The sequence below is a fragment of the Procambarus clarkii genome, chromosome 33, assembly GCF_040958095.1.
Source record: "Procambarus clarkii isolate CNS0578487 chromosome 33, FALCON_Pclarkii_2.0, whole genome shotgun sequence".
NCBI lineage: Eukaryota > Metazoa > Arthropoda > Malacostraca > Decapoda > Cambaridae > Procambarus > Procambarus clarkii.
Window position 1 is genome coordinate 11,606,982 of NC_091182.1, and position 17,635 is coordinate 11,624,616.

The 17,635-nt window shown below is 44.6% G+C and overlaps 1 protein-coding gene across 2 annotated transcripts; it reads left to right on the forward strand.

Annotated features, from left to right (window-relative positions):
* The first annotated feature begins 2,099 nt into the window (after positions 1-2,099).
* Positions 2,100-16,872, forward strand: LOC138370855 (collagen alpha-1(VII) chain-like). 2 transcript variants are annotated; one of them, XR_011230229.1, is made up of 3 exons: positions 2,100-2,402; positions 3,445-3,530; positions 3,868-5,119. XR_011230229.1 is itself a non-coding variant. In XM_069335465.1 (3 exons), the coding sequence occupies exon 3, from the start codon at positions 14,588-14,590 to the stop codon at positions 15,944-15,946; it is 1,359 nt and encodes a 452-aa protein (XP_069191566.1). In that variant the 5' UTR covers positions 2,100-2,402; positions 3,445-3,530; positions 10,268-14,587; the 3' UTR covers positions 15,947-16,872. The 2 variants fall into 2 exon arrangements, 1 of the variants encoding a protein (XP_069191566.1); XM_069335465.1 differs by lacking the exon at positions 3,868-5,119 and adding an exon at positions 10,268-16,872.
* Positions 16,873-17,635: the final 763 nt, after the last annotated feature.

The following is a 17,635-nucleotide window of genomic DNA, read 5'->3' on the forward strand; positions in this document are numbered from 1 at the left end:
AGGGGGGACATGATCACCACATTCAAGATTCTGAAGGGAATTGATAGGGTAGATAAAGACAGGCTATTTAACACAAGGGGCACACGCACTAGGGGACACAGGTGGAAACTGAGTGCCCAAATTAGCCACAGAGATATTAGAAAGAACTTTTTTAGTGTCAGAGTGGTTGACAAATGGAATGCATTAGGAAGTTATGTGGTGGAGGCTGACTCCATACACAGTTTCAAGTGTAGATATGATAGAGCCCGATAGGCTCAGGAACCTGTACACCTGTTGATTGACGGTTGAGAGGCGGGACCAAAAAGCCAGAGTTCAACCCCCGGAAACACAACTAGGTGAGTACACACACACACACACACACACACACACACACACACACACATACACACACACACACACACACACACACACACACACACATACACACACACACACACACACACACACACACACATACACACAGAAGATCGTAAGAAAAAACCTGGTAACACATCTGGAGAGAAGGGACTTCGTGACAAATCGCCAACATGGGTTCAGGGAGGGTAAATCTTGCCTTACAGGCTTGATAGAATTCTACGATCAGGTGACAAAGATTAAGTAAGAAAGAGAGGGGCTGGGCGGACTGCATTTTCTTGGATTGTCGGAAAGACTTTGACACAGTACCGCATAGGAGGCTGGTACATAACCTGGAGAGACAGGCAGGAGTAGCTGGTAAGGTGCTCCAGTGGATAAGGGAGTATCTAAGCAATAGGAAGCAGAGAGTTACGGTGAGGGGTGAGACCTCCGTTTGGCGTGAAGTCACCAGTGGAGTCCCACAGGGCTCTGTACTCGGTCCTATCTTGTTTCTGATATATGTAAATGATCTCCCAGAGGGTATCGATTCATTTCTCTCAATGTTTGCGGACGATGCTAAAATTATGAGAAGGATTAAAACAGAAGAGGACTGTTTGAGGCTTCAAGAAGACCTAGACAAGCTGAAGGAATGGTCGAATAAATGGTTGTTAGAGTTTAACCCAACCAAATGTTATGTAATAAAGATAGGTGTAGGGAGCAGGAGGCCAGATACAAGGTATCATCTGGGAGAGGAAATTCTTCAGGAGTCAGAGAAGGAAAAAGACTTGGGGGTTGATATCACGCCAGACCTGTCTCCTGCAGCACATATCAAGCGGATAACATCAGCGGCATATGCCAGGCTGGCCAACATGCGAACGGCATTCAGAAACTTGTGCAAAGAATCATTCAGAACTTTGTATACCACATATGTCAGGCCAATCCTGGAGTATGCAGCCCTAGCATGGAGTCCATATCTAGTCAAGGATAAGACTAAACTGGAAAAGGTTCAAAGGTTTGCCACCAGACTAGCACCCGAGCTGAGAGGTATGAGCTACGAGGAGAGACTACGGGAATTAAACCTCACTTCGCTGGAAGACAGAAGAGTAAGGGGGGAAATGATCACCACATTCAAGATTCTGAAGGGAATTGATAGGGTAGATAAAGACAGTCTATTTAACACAAGGGGAACACACACAAGGGGACACAGGTGGAAACTGAGTGCCCAAATGAGCCACAGAGAAATTAGAAAGAACTTTTTTAGTGTCAGAGTGGTTGACAAATGGAATGCATTAGGAAGTGATGTGGTGGAGGCTGACTCCATACACAGTTTCAAGTGTAGATATGATAGAGCCCAATAGGCTCAGGAATCTGTACACCTGTTGATTGACGGTTGAGAGGCGGGACCAAAGAGCCAGAGCTCAACCCCCGCAAGCACAACTAGATGAGTACACACACACACACACACACACACGAGAGGCTGAACACCATAACCGGTTACTGTACCTGGCCCCTGGCCTAGACCCCAACATAACACAGTTACAGAAGGCGTTATAGAACCTCAATGCTACTAGGTGGGTGTGGTAGTGGGTTTAATGTCCAGTAGAGAAATATGTGCTTTTAATACATACTCACACTTGCTCATACTTCACATGAATAGAAATAAACTATATTAATATTGTTGAAGTGACTTGTTACTTGTGAATTATTTGTAAGTGAGGCGACCTCATGTGAGGTGAGGTGAATGACGTCACAGGTAGTTGACCCATCAGGCCAAGGTAGTCAAGAGTCGCGGCGACCAGTGTGGCGCGGGCCGTCGTGGGGAGAGGTGCTGCTCGCCGCCCACCACAGGCCAAGGTAGTCAGGAGTCGCGGCGGCCAGTGTGGCGCGGGCCGTCGTGGGGAGAGGTGCTGCTCACCGCCCACCACAGGCCAAGGTAGTCAGGAGTCGCGGCGGGCAGTGTGGCGTGGGCCGTCGTGGGGAGAGGTGCTGCTCACCGCCCGCCTCACTGGTGTTACTAATTAGCCACCTGAACAGTGCTGTAGATCAGGTTACCTGCGCCAGGCTTACAGGTAAGTTACTCTAGATGTTTAGTTATTTTATTATATTGTTTTCTGTTGGTAGAACAATATTTGCTGATTTTCTAATTAACCATGGCTACAAAATATTAAAACTTTATTTAAAATAATTCAATTAGCTCTGGTTTACTTGTTAGTAAATATGATAGTGTAATATACCTTTGTTTATTAGTAGACGCTTTTACCTTGCTCAAGACTTTTCATGAAGCTTATTAAAACAAAATTAAATTCTAAAACGACTGCTATGTGATTAACTGTTCCATAACAGCGGCGTGTTAACTTTATAGTGAAATTGAACCTTCGACCAAAAGCAGGTGGAAAAAGTTTACAAATTATTATAGTTAAATTCTGGCAGTTACAAGGTGTTTCTTGTGAATTATCAGACTTCAGGCTTTGAAATTTGGACCAAAGACTTTTAATTTAGCAAGTGTCACTCTTCACCCCCCCCCCCCCTCCGACCATCCTATGTGAATGCAACTAGCCATCCTGACTCAATGTCGTGCACGCTGCAGCCAACACCAGAGACGCCATAATTAACATTAACCGTCTGTGTAACTAAGCACTATATTTTGTCCAATACCAGTAAATATTAATGTATATTTATATAGTGTATAGGTCTGATAGTTGTTGGACATTGTAGCTCCCGAGTGTATTCAAACCAGTCTCCCTCGCGTAATAAATAACTATGTATAATAATAGTTCACGTATGAAAAGCTATTTTAAATGAATCTAGTGTTAAAATGTATGAACTGTTGTGGGTCAGAGCACGGAGGAGCATAGATTGAGGACAAGTTGTGTGTGAAGCGTTCTTCACGTTCATGTTTGACTGCCCGGGTTAACGACCACTTGGCCGTTGTTGAGAACGGCCTGTGGATGAGTCAAGTCTGAGGTTGGGTTTTGCCATTGTGGTAAGTCGGCTTTTTAGATCAACCAAAGTCTGACCTGATCGATTGTTTAGCGGGATATTTCTCAAACTTTACATGAAGATGTGTTCATTTTATTATTTTGAGTTTTTTAATATAATTTGTAATTTCAGACATGTACGAGAGTGCATCTGTACAACGGCACTGCAGGAATGGTCAACCAGACCCAAGAAATTGGTCTCGTACAACGGCACTGCAGGTAAGAAGGGATTAAAGTTACTTGGAAAAACTTCTCTCGAATCGCAGTGGTCATAATGTAGTGTATATATTCCCACAAGTACAATACGTGAAGGGTTTAATAATTTTAATCATTTAACTCGCTATACCATGAAGCAGTGATCTTGTAATAGGTATAGTCTAATTTAATTTGTGCATCAATCACTTAAGTGGTAAACCATTCTTTTGGCCAGTAATTTGACCATTTAGTGGTAGGTAGTGTAACATGGTTAATGTTAATCTAACATTTTTGGGTACATTTCAATCCTCTTGCCTCCCCTCTCCATCCACCCTTCTGTTAGTCTCTTCTCTCCCACCAGTCAATCAATTATAGACAAAAACTACCCAAGAGGGTGATGCTTCAGCTGGGGGTTAGAAGACTGTCCTGCGAAAGGAAAGTTATAGCATGAGGGGAAAGTGTCGGGGCAAAGCCTAACAAGCTGAATATAACGTCGGGGACAGTTTCGGGAGGTTGACCACTTGGCAGCTACGTGGCCATCATCCGCATCTTGCACAAGGTATTGGTAGCTCTGGAACGTTGCAGCAATTCTACAGATCAACAGATATTGTGGTCAGGTGGCAGGCCCTGTGAAGTGTTAGAGGTGAAGGTTTCTGGGTCTCCAGAACTGCGTAACGTAGTTTACCTGGTTTGTTGTTAGTGCTAAGTGTCCCTCATTATTGCGAGAAGACTATATAATTGGCAGAGCTCCTATGACCACAGGATAAAAGGTTTTAAAGCAGGGACACCAGACTACTCAAGGGGTCTATGGTTTTGCTGGGAATGAAACCGTTACTAATGTCACAGGGGGGTGTTCCCTTTGTCCAAGCTAACAAAGGAGGCTCCGAAGGAAGAGAGTTCCAGGCCGGATGTTCACCGAAGGTTTCCTTCATCTAAGACTAGAGCGTGTTAACTTCCTTTCGGATGCTTCCTGAAGTTGTCGGAATGAGTAACTTGGGTAGAACCTTCCTCTACAGACTGGATGTGTGTTCCCGTACAAAATGTCACTGGAGAGGCCAGTTTCTTCGCAGCTTTTCCTATTAGATTCTGGGCAGTCACTTGACTGCCCCAGAGCTCCTCCAAACCTTTCTCCAGATTACTCTGATCACTAGTTTTACCTTTGACTCGGGTTCCCAGGGAGAAAGGTAGATCTCTTGAGAGAGAAACCGGGTGGCAGGATGTTTATAAACGTGAAGGTTTCAGACTTTGTAATAAACCTTTATGGGCCTCTTTCTCCATCTATATATATACATACGCAGGTACCTAGGAAGGGCAGCTGCTCCAAATGGTAAATTTCAGGTCTGGATGAACTTACCCATTCATGGATGGGTTGAACTGTGTTAAACCAACCTCTCTTTTTCGACAAAGGTCAAATGCTCGTTTCCAGCATCCCCGTCCTCAGGCCAGGCTCATTAGTGGTGACCATACCCCCCCCCCCATCCCGTTAGCTCCCGGCCAAATGTATTCATCCGGTTTAACATTGTGTAAACAATTGGTTGTCATGAGTTAATATTATAATTTAAATTTCAATGCAAAGTTAGGGGGTAGGTTAGATTAGGTGTTAAGGTTCTGTTGGCTATTACTTTTATTAGAAGTAGGTGAAGTGAAAGTTAGAGCTTTCGAATTCTAATAGAGGTCGCCAGCTAAGCACTGAGAAGTTTGCACACGATCTATTGAGTCAAGTGTAAAAGCTCGTCCTCGTAAACAAAAGCTATAGTACATTCCATACACCTGCTAACCCCCCGCCCCCCAAAGGTTTATGAATGAAAAACCTGTTTTTAAATGTCTCACCTTGAGGTGTTTCCGGGGCTTAGCATCACCGCGGCCCAGTCATCGACCAGGCCTCCTGGTGGCTGGACTGGTTAACCAGCCCGTTGGACGCGGCTGCTCGCAGTCTGACGTACGAATCACAGCTTGGTTGATCTGGTATCACAACCTGGTTGATCAGGTAGGTAACAACTGATGACGTTCAAACATATCTTTAACACTGATTCGTTGACGACTTTTGTTTGAACCACAATGCTGTAAATGCTTCACCCACGTACTACAAATACAAATAATCGCCAACATAACATAAACACCTAACCTAACCAATGCCTAAATATGCACCGTATACTAATTGTATAATATTTTTTTTTTGTATTTCTTATTATATACTTCTTATCACATAGACCAACCATGTCGTAACACTTGCATTAGAGAATCTTCTAAAGAACCAAATCTTTTGTATGGGACTTTACCTCATTTAGTTGTACCAATATCTCTTCTCCGTTGTACCCATAGTTGTTGTCTCTAGTGTAGCTCTCGTATCTCTAATTCCTTTTTTCGTAGTGAGTCTTCAAAAATGTAATGGCCCTCTGAGGCTAATGTTACAATTGGCGGTCATTCCATGGGTTGTCACACATTATTGAATCAGTTGACCTGGTTCCTATTCTGGGGGGAGAACCACAGCCTTCTCTGGGGGGAGGGGGTGGCCCCTGTTACCAAATACCCGCAGGACATTACATGGTCTGTTACAGCTATAGCTGCTTTGTAGTGTAACTGGTCCTGGTGACCAGGCGTCTCCTCCTACTTAGCCTCTTTGTCTGTGCCTATCGTTGTCTCCAGCTTGTTTGCCATATGCATTATTTCTGTTCAATCGACAGAATCTTTTATTCAATCTTTTATTCTTTCAATCGACAGAAATATAATTTTTCTGCTGTAAGAATCATAGTCCTGTGTACTCTTTGAAATCCTTAGTCAAAGTCCACAATTCATCTAGGTCTGCTCAGAGTACTAGTTCCATTATTATCACATACAAACAAGGATAGAACAAACTTCCTGGTTTCATGTTTTCTCTCAGTTGATGCTATTGATGAGTTCTGTCAGTAGTGCTTGCTGCACAATCCTACCTGTGAAAAAAATCCATAATTTGGTCTAGTTTCGCTTTGCCTAATTATCTAGTGACCTAATAAACGAATAGCAGACAAATGCGTAAACGAATGTGTGACGGGAAACGTTGGTGGTCGTGCAGTCTCTAATACCAGTCACAAAATATAAAAAATTAAAATTAAACTGCAAAGGTGTCTTCACAGTGAGGTAAACTGTAGGATAAAGCAGAGGGAAATTTTTTTTTTTTAAATACTTTACTTTAAAAATAAATTAAACAAATTACAAAAATATCCAGGCTTGGCTCTAATACAAAGTGTGCAAAACAGGATGAACAATCAAATTTACGTTATGTTAAGGTGCAAAATATGGTGCAGAATACTATGGGCTAGACTGACTAAATCCGTTACCACACAATGTTAACAGGTCTACTCAGTTGAGCACACAGGAGTAATTCAACTCATGTTGAGCAAGAACGCCCAATTTATACAGAATATCAGCCATGCAGATGGCGCTGGTGACTTTTTTAACTATTAACCGGCTGTTAAACTGCTTGTTTCGGAGGGTGTGGTCTCCCAGCAACCCAGGTGCAAGGTGGGGTGAGGGTCGATGGGGTAGGTAGACTGGTGGTATTGTCTAGACGTCTGGAAGTAGTAGTTGTTCTTGGCTGCAGTTCTTGATTAAATAGACATGAATGAGTAGAATAGGTGATAATGGAGTAGGCCAAATCTGTTCCTAGAGATTTTACCGTGACAAATGGCAATTCCATAAAGTAATGTCAAGGTTTCATGGTGTCGTGGACTAGTAACAAGGAGGGTTAGACCTGCCTTAACGTGTGAGTGAACCCTTCAGACTTGGGTGCACGAAACTAATCCTCTAAGTTCTCTCCCTATGATGGGAACAACTGAGTGCCACTGATGACTTGCATAGTCTCCTCTGGTGATCTGGGCGTGCAACAACTCTTGCAATATCCTTGGTCAGCCCAGCCAGAGTCCAGCCCATAGAAACCCAGCAAGGCAGACCTTGGTCCCAGACTTGAGAATACAGGAGAGTGCACGGATGGATGTGCACTCCTGTAGATTCCACGCTGATATACATCTGGTCATACTCACTCACCCAACTTAACACAAGTAAAAATCCTTTCTCTCATACCAGGACAAACTTGTGCCACCTCCTTGCTCTTCTGGGTGATTTAATCAATAACGTCTGTGCAGTCTTACTTTTTGAGCTTTGCTACCTGTGTTTATATTATAAATTTTGTTTCCTTGTAATTTCAATTTAGATATTGCAGGCTTTGGCTTTCTGGTCCCTTCCCTGAGTAAGTTATCCCTTCTTTCACCATATATTTAAACGTAAAGACAGTGTTCACTCATTCCCATGAGTCTTCGAACTTTATTGCCCATGTATGTGAATCGTTCAGTGAATTCAAGGTAAAGTAAAGCTGGTTAATCTTTACGTGTTGATTACATGTTGGATTAAAACGTTTGTCATGTCCAATAGTTTAGCTCGCTCGCTGTGCCACCATATGGTTCTTGTATCTTTTAATGGGTGGAGTCCCTATGATTGGAAGTCGGAATCGATTTTTTACAGGCGACAGTCTGCCCTTTCAGTTATGGTAGGAACTGCAATGGTTGTCATTTAATGGAGGGTTATATATCACAGTTACTGTCTTTGGTCCTGCCATCGTCATGGTGACTGTTATGTAGTCTCTGAACTCCTCGCAGCCTGGGATATCAATCTTCTGGAAACCCTAATCCTTTATCAGCAGGGCCGCCACTCCTCCCCTTCCTTCCCTCTGTAGTGTGAGGTGTAATGTTGGCGCGAGTACACAGCCTTGTGGTAATCCAGCATTAGGGAATAGTCAGTGTATTGTTGGAAGAATCTTTTATTTTGTAGTTGTCAAAGAAGCATTTTATCAGACGTGGGTCATTCATAATTTACTTCTAGTAGTCAAGCCAGTGTGTCAATGGCTTTTTCAGTCAGTCAAGTGTTATGATATATTGTGTGGTAAATGTGCATCTTCTCAGTATGTTAATGTCTTATGCAGGTCGGTTTGGCCTGACTCGGATTTTCAGTAGCGTCGCCCAGTCTTGGGAACGTTTTGTGCTGCCCATATACATAGGTTTCTGATCTAAATAAATCACAGGTTTATATGCTGGTGTTTTCAGACCGTTGGGAGTCGGTAATTTCTCTTATACCAGTGTTAAATAATATAGTCTTGTCAAGAGATGGGGACACCTAGGTCTAATTCAACTTCTTCCTTGTTACACGCAAATTTGGCTACAGTCAGTCATTATAGTGGGTTATATTTGTGAGATGGTATCCATACATGAGATTCTGAACCCTTTATTCTGCGACTATTTATAAGTGCAATTATGAAGCTCTTACTGTCGATCATGCTGGAAAAGTTTTGAAGAGCAGACTTTGAAACACAATTGTCACCACCTCCTGTGACTTTATATATACTGAGAGCTAGTTGTAGTGCAGCAGCAGTTTGTACAGAGGTCAGCCAGTTGTTTAACCTGGCACTTACTGTGTGGAAGTGTTGTTCCTGTACCTGCATACTGCTGCAGTCCGTCCTGTAGATGATTGGACTGGGTCATCGGTGTAGACAGTACTCATGGGATCTTAAAAGTTATGACGAGAGGCAATTATATAAAGTGTGACAGCTTTGAAAAGAGCAGATTCTCATTACCTTTCTTAGTGGCAGGTGTATATGGTACTTGAATTGTGGGAACAGATGAAGAGGAATATCAGTTGCAGGTATATTGCATTTAAAAGGAATGTTCAGTTTGATTAAATTGTTGGGATTTTATTCGGTCATTTATCATACAAGGAGTGAGTTGGTATGTTGCACCACTTAATACGGTGTTAACGGTACAGAATACTTTGTCTCCGAGCAAGGCTGGAGATGTAGGGTCTCATGACTTTATGGGAAAAGGTTGACTTGACTTGTATGTTTCTCTAGTATAGTTGGAAGCTTCAGTTCTTCCCTCAAGTTAATGATTCATGTGCATCTTGGGGTACCAAGAATTACCCTCATGGCTTCATTATGTATTACTTCATTTGTTCAAACAGGCGAGGAAGATAAATGCAATCAACTAACAAGTGTTGAATAGTCTACCATATTTAACATTAATACCAATTTTCTTACCAGAACGTATTTTCAGTGATTTGTCTTTTAACCTAAGATGAAGGTCGTTTACATTGTCACTGATACCTACTCAAAGGTATTTGTGCTGCCTATATTTGTTTTGGTTGTTGACTTTGAAAGCTTGAGCGACATTAGTTCATTTTAGGGAAAAATAGCGATGGATTCAATTAAATACGAAACCGAATTCGATGCTTTTAGCAGCGAGTGAATCGAGTAGAGCTTGCAGTCTCGTTTGATATTCGAAACAATACAAATGTCAGACATAACAGATGACAGCTTCATCAATAGTGTGGGAATATCAGTTTATTTGGTGTTTTAGCACATTGAACAATGATGGGCTAAGCACGCCTCGTTTCGACGAACTCGACTCGAATGGTGCAGAAAGTTTACTTATGAGCCCCCTTGAAAGAACTGAGGCAGTTGTGATACAAGGGTACCCCTTGAGGTATGTCAAGTCTAACATTATCTCCAAAAGAGGTTAATTGTTCTAAGATTATTTCCCCTTTTTGATGAATCAAAAGCAGTTTGGAGGTCAATAAATGTCGCCCGAGAACATGGTCCCTGTCAAATAAAATATTCAGTAAAGCAAGTCTAAATGCTTCTTCCAGGAAGGAAACCATACAGGTTAGTAGCAAGTTGGAATCTAATTTGAATCATTAACCTGTCGTATATAATCTTTTCAAGAGCTTTATATTTACAGGATGTCAGAGATGGGTCTGAAGGCGCAAAGAAATCATATTAATGTGATGTATCAATGAGAAAATTAGGTGCTTGTGAGCAGGATTCGAACCTCGGCTCTGGGAAATCCAAGACATTCCTGGTTGCAATTCATTTGACCATGTGGTGGTGTAATTGTCTAAAATCTTTGATTGGAAGTCCCCCGAGTATTGCTTCGACTCTAACTCTCGAGTCCCATTAATTTTCTGATGTGGGCCTGAATTGTTGCTAATTTGGCTTGGGTATTATGAGTCAGTGTCCAGCTGTCAGGTAAGATACTATGCCTAAGACTAAGATTAAATAATAATAGCAGAGGACCATTGCAGGGGTTATTGAGGATGTAAAGGATGCCTCCCGTCCTGGGTTGCAAATTTGCAAAGCAATACTGAGGATTTAAAACGTGGTTAAGTCGTGCTGCAATGGTGCATGCAACATTAAAAAGGTGAAATTATAGGAAACCAATTGTTTTTGGTTGGATGCAAGATGTTACTGTAACGAAAAACGGAAAGTACTAGCTCCTCTGTAAATTAGCCCGGTCATTATATTAACTATTCATGAGTTCCCAAGAGTTCATACTACACGCTCCAGTTCAACACCCTGTAACCTCGATGATTGATCACCAAGGTACCACAAAAACAAGGCATTGTACCTGATCAGCTACCAGTAAACTCGAGAGACTAATACTTTTCACCGCCACCATCCATTCTAGTAAACGTATGTAATACAAGGAATGAAACTTGTCTGTACAACACTATCGGAGATTTTTACGGATCAACTGTAAGTTTGTACTCGTATATAATAAAGCCTTCAAGTCCATAAGCATCCAAGAACTCTTCCCCCTCCCCTTCCAACCTGCAACCCATCATAGGAAACCCAAGATCCCGGGATCGGAATTAAAGCCAATTTGCAGCAACAAATTAATCATTTATATTTACTATTAGGTCTTCACTTAAATGGATAATACAATTCAACTATATAATAACATGTTCAGTATCAACATGAATACACAAATGTAAATCACCATACAGGAAATTGACAGTTCTACGGCTGACTGCCCCTGAAAATCACACAACACCTAAGTTGGAAAACACACTATACGTCACCTCACAAGCTCACTCACCCAAGACTGAGCCAAAGTTTGATAGAGAGGGGAGGGGGTGGGATGGTTACAGTTGAGTTCCCCACCCGGCCTGTGGAAGCCTGGCCTGGCTGTGGGACTCACGACCAGCAATCTCCACTACTGTTCTGCTCAACATTCAATTTTGTCTCCTCTCAAAAGTACACTTCCATGGGTATTTGTGGGGGATCCTGGAGCTAAGCCCTGCCTACCCGGTAAGATAGCCTCAGGCTCTCTCCCTAAAACAATAGGCAGCTGCTTGTCTGAACGGGACACCCTGTTACGTACTCCTAGCAGAATACGTATATAAATTTAAAATAACTTATTTTGTTCCATTATATCATGCCTGTATATGTGTACACATTGTGTTTTTATAAATTATCGTGTGGTGTGGCAGCGTCAGTGGGGACAGGAGCGCGGTTGCTTTGCACACGTCTAATACCTGTTAGATTCGGGAAGTTGGACCTGTTCAGTTTGGGAGTTCCAGATGTCACTTTTATTTAGTTTATATAATTGTTTATGTACTGTAATTAAACAGGTGGCATTGTACTTATATATTTTGTAAGTAACTATTATATGTAATTTGCATTCTTATGTGTTTGAGAACAAGTGGTTGTTCAATTAGTTTTAAATATTAAAAAGTCCTTAGTTTCCATCCCTCATCCTGGATGAGGCAGACGGGAGAGAATTATGGGTAGCGACAGAGCGAGAGTTCAGTAGCTTCACGGGACTCGAAGGAATAACATGTGGGAGATAAGTCTGTTTACTTCTTGTTGTGCCATATTTTATTATATTATATTAGGAGAAGGACAATACTTTTTTGGTTTGTTGTATAAGTTAACTTTACCATCTGTGTGTTTATATTATACTGTTTTGAATATATATATTATAAGTTATATGTATAATTCTTCAGTCCTAAGGGAGAAATACTTTTAAGTCTTAGCCTGTTATCATTCATGGGGTTATACTGGTGACCCGCTTTAGAGAGCAGCAGTGGTATCCCTAGACGTAACTAAAGCTTGGCTGCTGTAGGGTCACGAGCCGTAACGAACGATAGGTAACAGAGTTATGGGGGCCTGTGCTGGGAAATATTGTTCCTACTTAAACTTAACTGTGCTAATCTAACCTTGCCTTCCTAGGTAACAGTGTGTTAAGTGTCTGTGTGTTTCTTAAGAACTATTCCATGTGCCAAGCAAGCTTTCCTGTGTGTCAAGTAACAACGTTTCACGATTTTGAGGCAAGTCATCCTATATATTGTTTGTGCAGTGAGGCCAAGCGAATTTTCAGTGTGGTGACAATTTTACAGTGAAGTGTAGTGCAGTGCCATTGTTTTTAATTATTGTTGTGAATCAAGTGCCAAGTGTTAGTAACGATGGAGGAGAAAGTTGCAGCGTTGGTGGCTCACCCAGACTTTGAAGGGATTCAGAGCCTGAAAAAGACTGAGTTAATACAAATGGCAAATCAGTTGGATTTGACCGTCAACAATAGAATGGTTAAAGCCCAAATATTGAAAGTCATTGTGACACATTTTGTTGAGAATGGAGAGTTAGAGGAAGAAATTCTAGAGGAGTTAAGAGAGGAGTCGAGTGATCAGATGACGTTAAAGCGTCTTGAGTTAGAAGCGCAAATAGCATATGCTAAGCTTGGTGCTCAAAAAGAACAGAGAATATTAGAACTTGAAGCTCAAAAGGAACAGAAAAAGTTAGAGGCTGAAGCTCAGCAGAGGGAGCTCGAGACTAGGCGGTTAGAGGTTATGGCACAGTTGCAACTAGAAGCCACAAAGAAGCAACAAGCCGAGGAACAAACTAGGCAATTAGAGATTCAACAACAAATGGCTGACACTAACTTCAGGCTTGAATCACAGCGTATGGCAGCTGGGCATGGAAATACTAGTAATGTTTCAACAAATAGTGATAATAATCCCATCAGGATGAATAAGTATGTAGAATTACCCAAGTTCAATGAGGAGGCTCCTGAGGTTTTCTTTGCACATTTTTATAAAATTGCCATCAGTATGAACTGGCCAAGGGATCAGTGGGTAGCCATTATGCAGTCTCAATTTAAGGGGCGTAGTCAGGAGGTTTTTACATCCCTACCTGACGCTCATAGTTTTGATTACGAATTTGTAAAGAAAAGCATCTTAAATGCATATCAAATAAATCCAGAGGCACACAGGCAAAAGTTTAGGAACCTAAGGAGGGTAAGTGATCAGACAATAGCAGATTTTACTCGTCAGAAGACAAATTTTTGCAACAGATGGTTAGTCACTTTCAGTCACTGAGTTTGAGGCTCTAAAGATTCTTCTTATAATGGAAGAAGTATTGTCATGTCTCCCAGACAAGTTGTTTACTTTTATGGCAGAACAAAAGAATGTAACAGACATTTATGAGCTGTCAAAGCTCGCGGATGAGCACGAGTTGTTGACTAAGGCCCAGTTTACGGCCACTTCACCTAAGTCTAGTCGTAGAGTAAATTATAATGCTCACCGAACTCCTTATCAGAATCCATCCAGTCCTAGTGCTCCAGTTACTCCCATGAGCTCTTCTCTTACAAAACCTAACCCTGCTACTTCATTGTCAGGAATGTCAAATAATAATAAGGTTATTTCTAAACCTACAGTTGGTTCTACCAGTGTGTCCACTGTAAGGTCCTGTTCCCATTGTAAGAGAAAAGGCCATGGAATTAATTCCTGTTTTATATTGCACCCTGAGTTACGACCAACTGGTCTCATTTATTGCAGAGGTGTGCAAAATAAACTTAATAAACATGTAACTGTAAACCCAAATTGGGTGAAACAGTATTCACCATATATGTCTTCAGGTGAAGTTTTGTGTATTAATGGGAAGTGGAAGCCAGTGGTTATTCTTCGTGATACAGGTGCTTCCCAAACCATAATTTCATCCAGTATTCTTTCTGATGTTGAACAGAGAGAGACTGGAAAGTTTGTTGTTCTTCAGAGTGTTGCAGGATGTAAAACTGTACCTCTAATAGACATTAATTTCAGATCCACCATTACACCAAGTTTATGCACTGTGGGTGTTAGTACACAGTTGCCCAGAGGACTGGCTGTTTGGCAGCCGTGCGGAGCGGTTCTGTTTACATTCGCTCCTCAGTCTTGCCTGGACGTTTGGCGTGCACACAGCTGGTGGCGTTTTTTGTGGGCCTCTGGCCTGGTGGGCCGGCGGGATGGCGTTGCCCATGCCGCCTATAAGGCGTGTGGATACGGTTGAGCTGGCCTTCTCTGGTCAGGTGAACTACTCGTTGTTGGAGGTTGCTCTCCTGGATGTGCTGGGTGTCAACCCTGCAGATGTGTGTGGTGTGCAGCTGGCTGGGGAACATCGGGCCTTGGTTAAGCTGACTGACGCTGTGGTGTACCGGGATATGGTCGACAAGTATGATGGGCGTACTGTACCCTTGCCTGGCGCGGCGGGTACGGTTACTGTAACGGACTTGTGTGTTCCAGTGACTTTTGTGGTGGTGCGGGGGCTGCCGTTTGAGTTCCCAGAGAGCCTGCTCCGCCGGTTCTTAGGAGGATATGGGAGTGTTCTCGCCTGTCGGGCAAATGTGCTGAAGTCTGGCCGTCTTCGTGGCGTCCTGATGGGTATCCGCACGGTTACCATGAAGCTGAGGAAGGCGATCCCGTCGTCGATGGTGCTGCTGGGGTTCAAGGTGCAGTGCTTTTATGCGGGACAAGAGCGCACATGTTTTCGGTGCGGTATGGCTGGACACCTGGCTGCTGGTTGCCGTAATGGCACCGTCCGGTTGGTCAATGTCTTCCGAGAGGAGGATTTTCCACCTCTACATGGCCTTGTGGACCTGGGGGATGCTCCTGCCGGGTTGAACCCTCCTCCTGCACCTACCGGTGATGGCGTTGTGGGTGCGGTGTGCCCCACTGGTGCTGACGTGTCGGGTCCGATGTCTGTGGACCCCCCTGGTGTGGGTGGTAGTGCGGTGGTCACGCATGTGGAGGTGCATCCGCCTCCAGTTGCCATAGCCGTCGATGTTGGCGCTTCGGTGGGGCGTGGCCCTGTTTTGTCACCGGTGGAGGATGTCGCGCCAGATTCTGGTGCACGTGGTGTGGAACCCTTGGAAGCAGATGAGTTCTTGGAAGGGGGTCGCCCCTCTCGTCGTCCTTCCACCACTGCTGTCCAGGGTCAACCTGGCTCTCTGACGAAGCGCCGGAAGACGAACAGGAGTGGTCGCTCCGGGGACCGAGGGCCTTCGGTGCGGAGGTTAGAGCCTGATGCGAGTGTCGGTGATGGTGGGGGTGTGACGGTGTCTGTAGTAGACCCGTCGGTGCCGGGTGGTGGAGGGTGTGTTGTGGACCCTCCTGGTGATCTCGTATGTGGGTCCCCTGGGGTACGGGGCCCGGAGTGGGCGGTAGTGGATCCGGGGGACTGTGGCAGTGCTGATCGCGGCCTTGTGGTGAAGCTCCGGAAGGACTCTAGCCTCCCCCCCCCTGTGGGGAGTGCGTCTCCGTCGCCTGGGAACCCGGTGGCGGCTGCTACTGCTTCCGTACGCGGGGTGTCGGCCGGACCGGTATGACGGTTTTGTGGTTAGATAGGGTTTATCTCTTTTCCCGATGGATCCTACATTAACGTGTGCTTCGCTGAATGTGAATGGGTTGCGTTCTATGGCTATGCAATTGGGCCTGGTGTCGATGCTGCGTGAGTGGAGGGTGGATGTGGCTTTTGTGCAGGAGCACAATGTGCAGGACGTGGGGTTGTTACATGTGTTGGCTGAGGGGTTTACGGTGGTGTTAAACCCTTCGCGTGGCTTGCGTGGAGGTACGTTGATCCTGCTTTCTAAGCGGGCCCCGATTTCCGTGCTTCACACGGAGATGGACGAAGGTGGTCGGGTGCTGTTAGTTCGGGTCTCCTTTTTGGGATCTGAGGTCTCTCTCTTGAATGTGTACGCGCCATCTGGGGCGGCGCAGAGGCAGAACCGGGAGGTTTTCTTTTCCCGTGATGTGCTGCATTTTTTGCGGCACGATACGAGGGGGATGATTTTGGGGGGGGATTTTAATTGTATTACATCGCCGCGGGATAGCAATAGTCTTCGTCCAGCGAATATCTCGCCGGCTTTGACTGCTACCTTGAAGAGTTGCGGGTTTCGGGATGCGGCAGTGTTGCAAGGGGGTCCTTTGGAGTATACTTTTCTCTCGCGTGGGGCTTGCTCTCGCCTCGATCGTTTTTACGTGCCTACTGGGGGTGGTTCGGTTTTTTCGTTGCAGACGGTTCCCGTGGGGTTCTCGGACCATTGCATGGTGGTGTTGCAGGTGGGGATTCGCAGCCAGGTGCGGGTTGGCCGTGGCTGGTGGAAACTGAATTGTGGGTTGCTGAAATGCCCTGTTGTGTGTGCCCAGTTCCGGGCCCGGTGGGCTGTTTTGGCCGCTCGGAAGGGGACTTTTCCCTCGGTCCTGGAGTGGTGGGAGTGGGCTAAGGTGGAATGTCGGTCGTTTTTTCGGGTGGTGGCGAAGCAGGAGGCGTCGGGAAGGTTTGGTCTGTTGAGGGTCTTGCAGGCACGGTTATTTCGCCTGTATGGGTTGCTGAATCAGGGCTTAGATAGGTTTCGGGAGATCTCGGTGTGCAAGGATCTCATTTGTGGGCTGAGGGAGGAGATGGCTGAGGGGGTACGTGTGCGGGCTGGGGTGGAGGAACGGTTATGTGGTGAGAAGCTCTCGCAGTTTTTACTGCGGAGGGAACGGGTGGGGCGTGCCTCTGTTTTGTTGGCAGGTCTTCATCGGCCGGACGGTTCGGTTGTGTCGGACACGGGGGCGATTTTGCATCATGTGCGTGGTGAATTAGTCTTTGTATGGGGTGGTTGCGGGGGATGAGGGGTTGATGGAGTCCTTCCTCCAACACTGTGCACCGGGGTTGTCGGGTTTGGATTGTGTGGGTCTTGTGCGGGAGGTAAGCCCTTCGGAGCTCTGGGGGGTTGTGCGGTCCTTTCGTCGTGGTAAGGTTCCAGGGTCGGATGGGTTTCCGATGGAGTTCTATGTTGAGTTTTGGGATGTACTTGGTGCCGATTTTTTGGAGGTGGTTCGGTTTTGTCTTCGGAGTTTGTCTCTGTCTGTTTCGCAAAATGATGGTCTTGTGCGGCTTCTTCCGAAGCCGGGGGATTTACGTTTTTTTGCAAATTGGCGGCCTATTACATTGCTAAATGTGGATTACAAGATTATTTCTAAGTTGTTGGCTGGACGTTTGCGCTCGGTTGTGGGGTCGGTGATCTCTT

Coding starts and splice junctions, on each gene's coding strand:
- LOC138370855 (XM_069335465.1), top strand. CDS start 14,588: ATGGCGTTGCCCATGCCGCCTATAAGGCGTGTGGATACGGTTGAGCTG.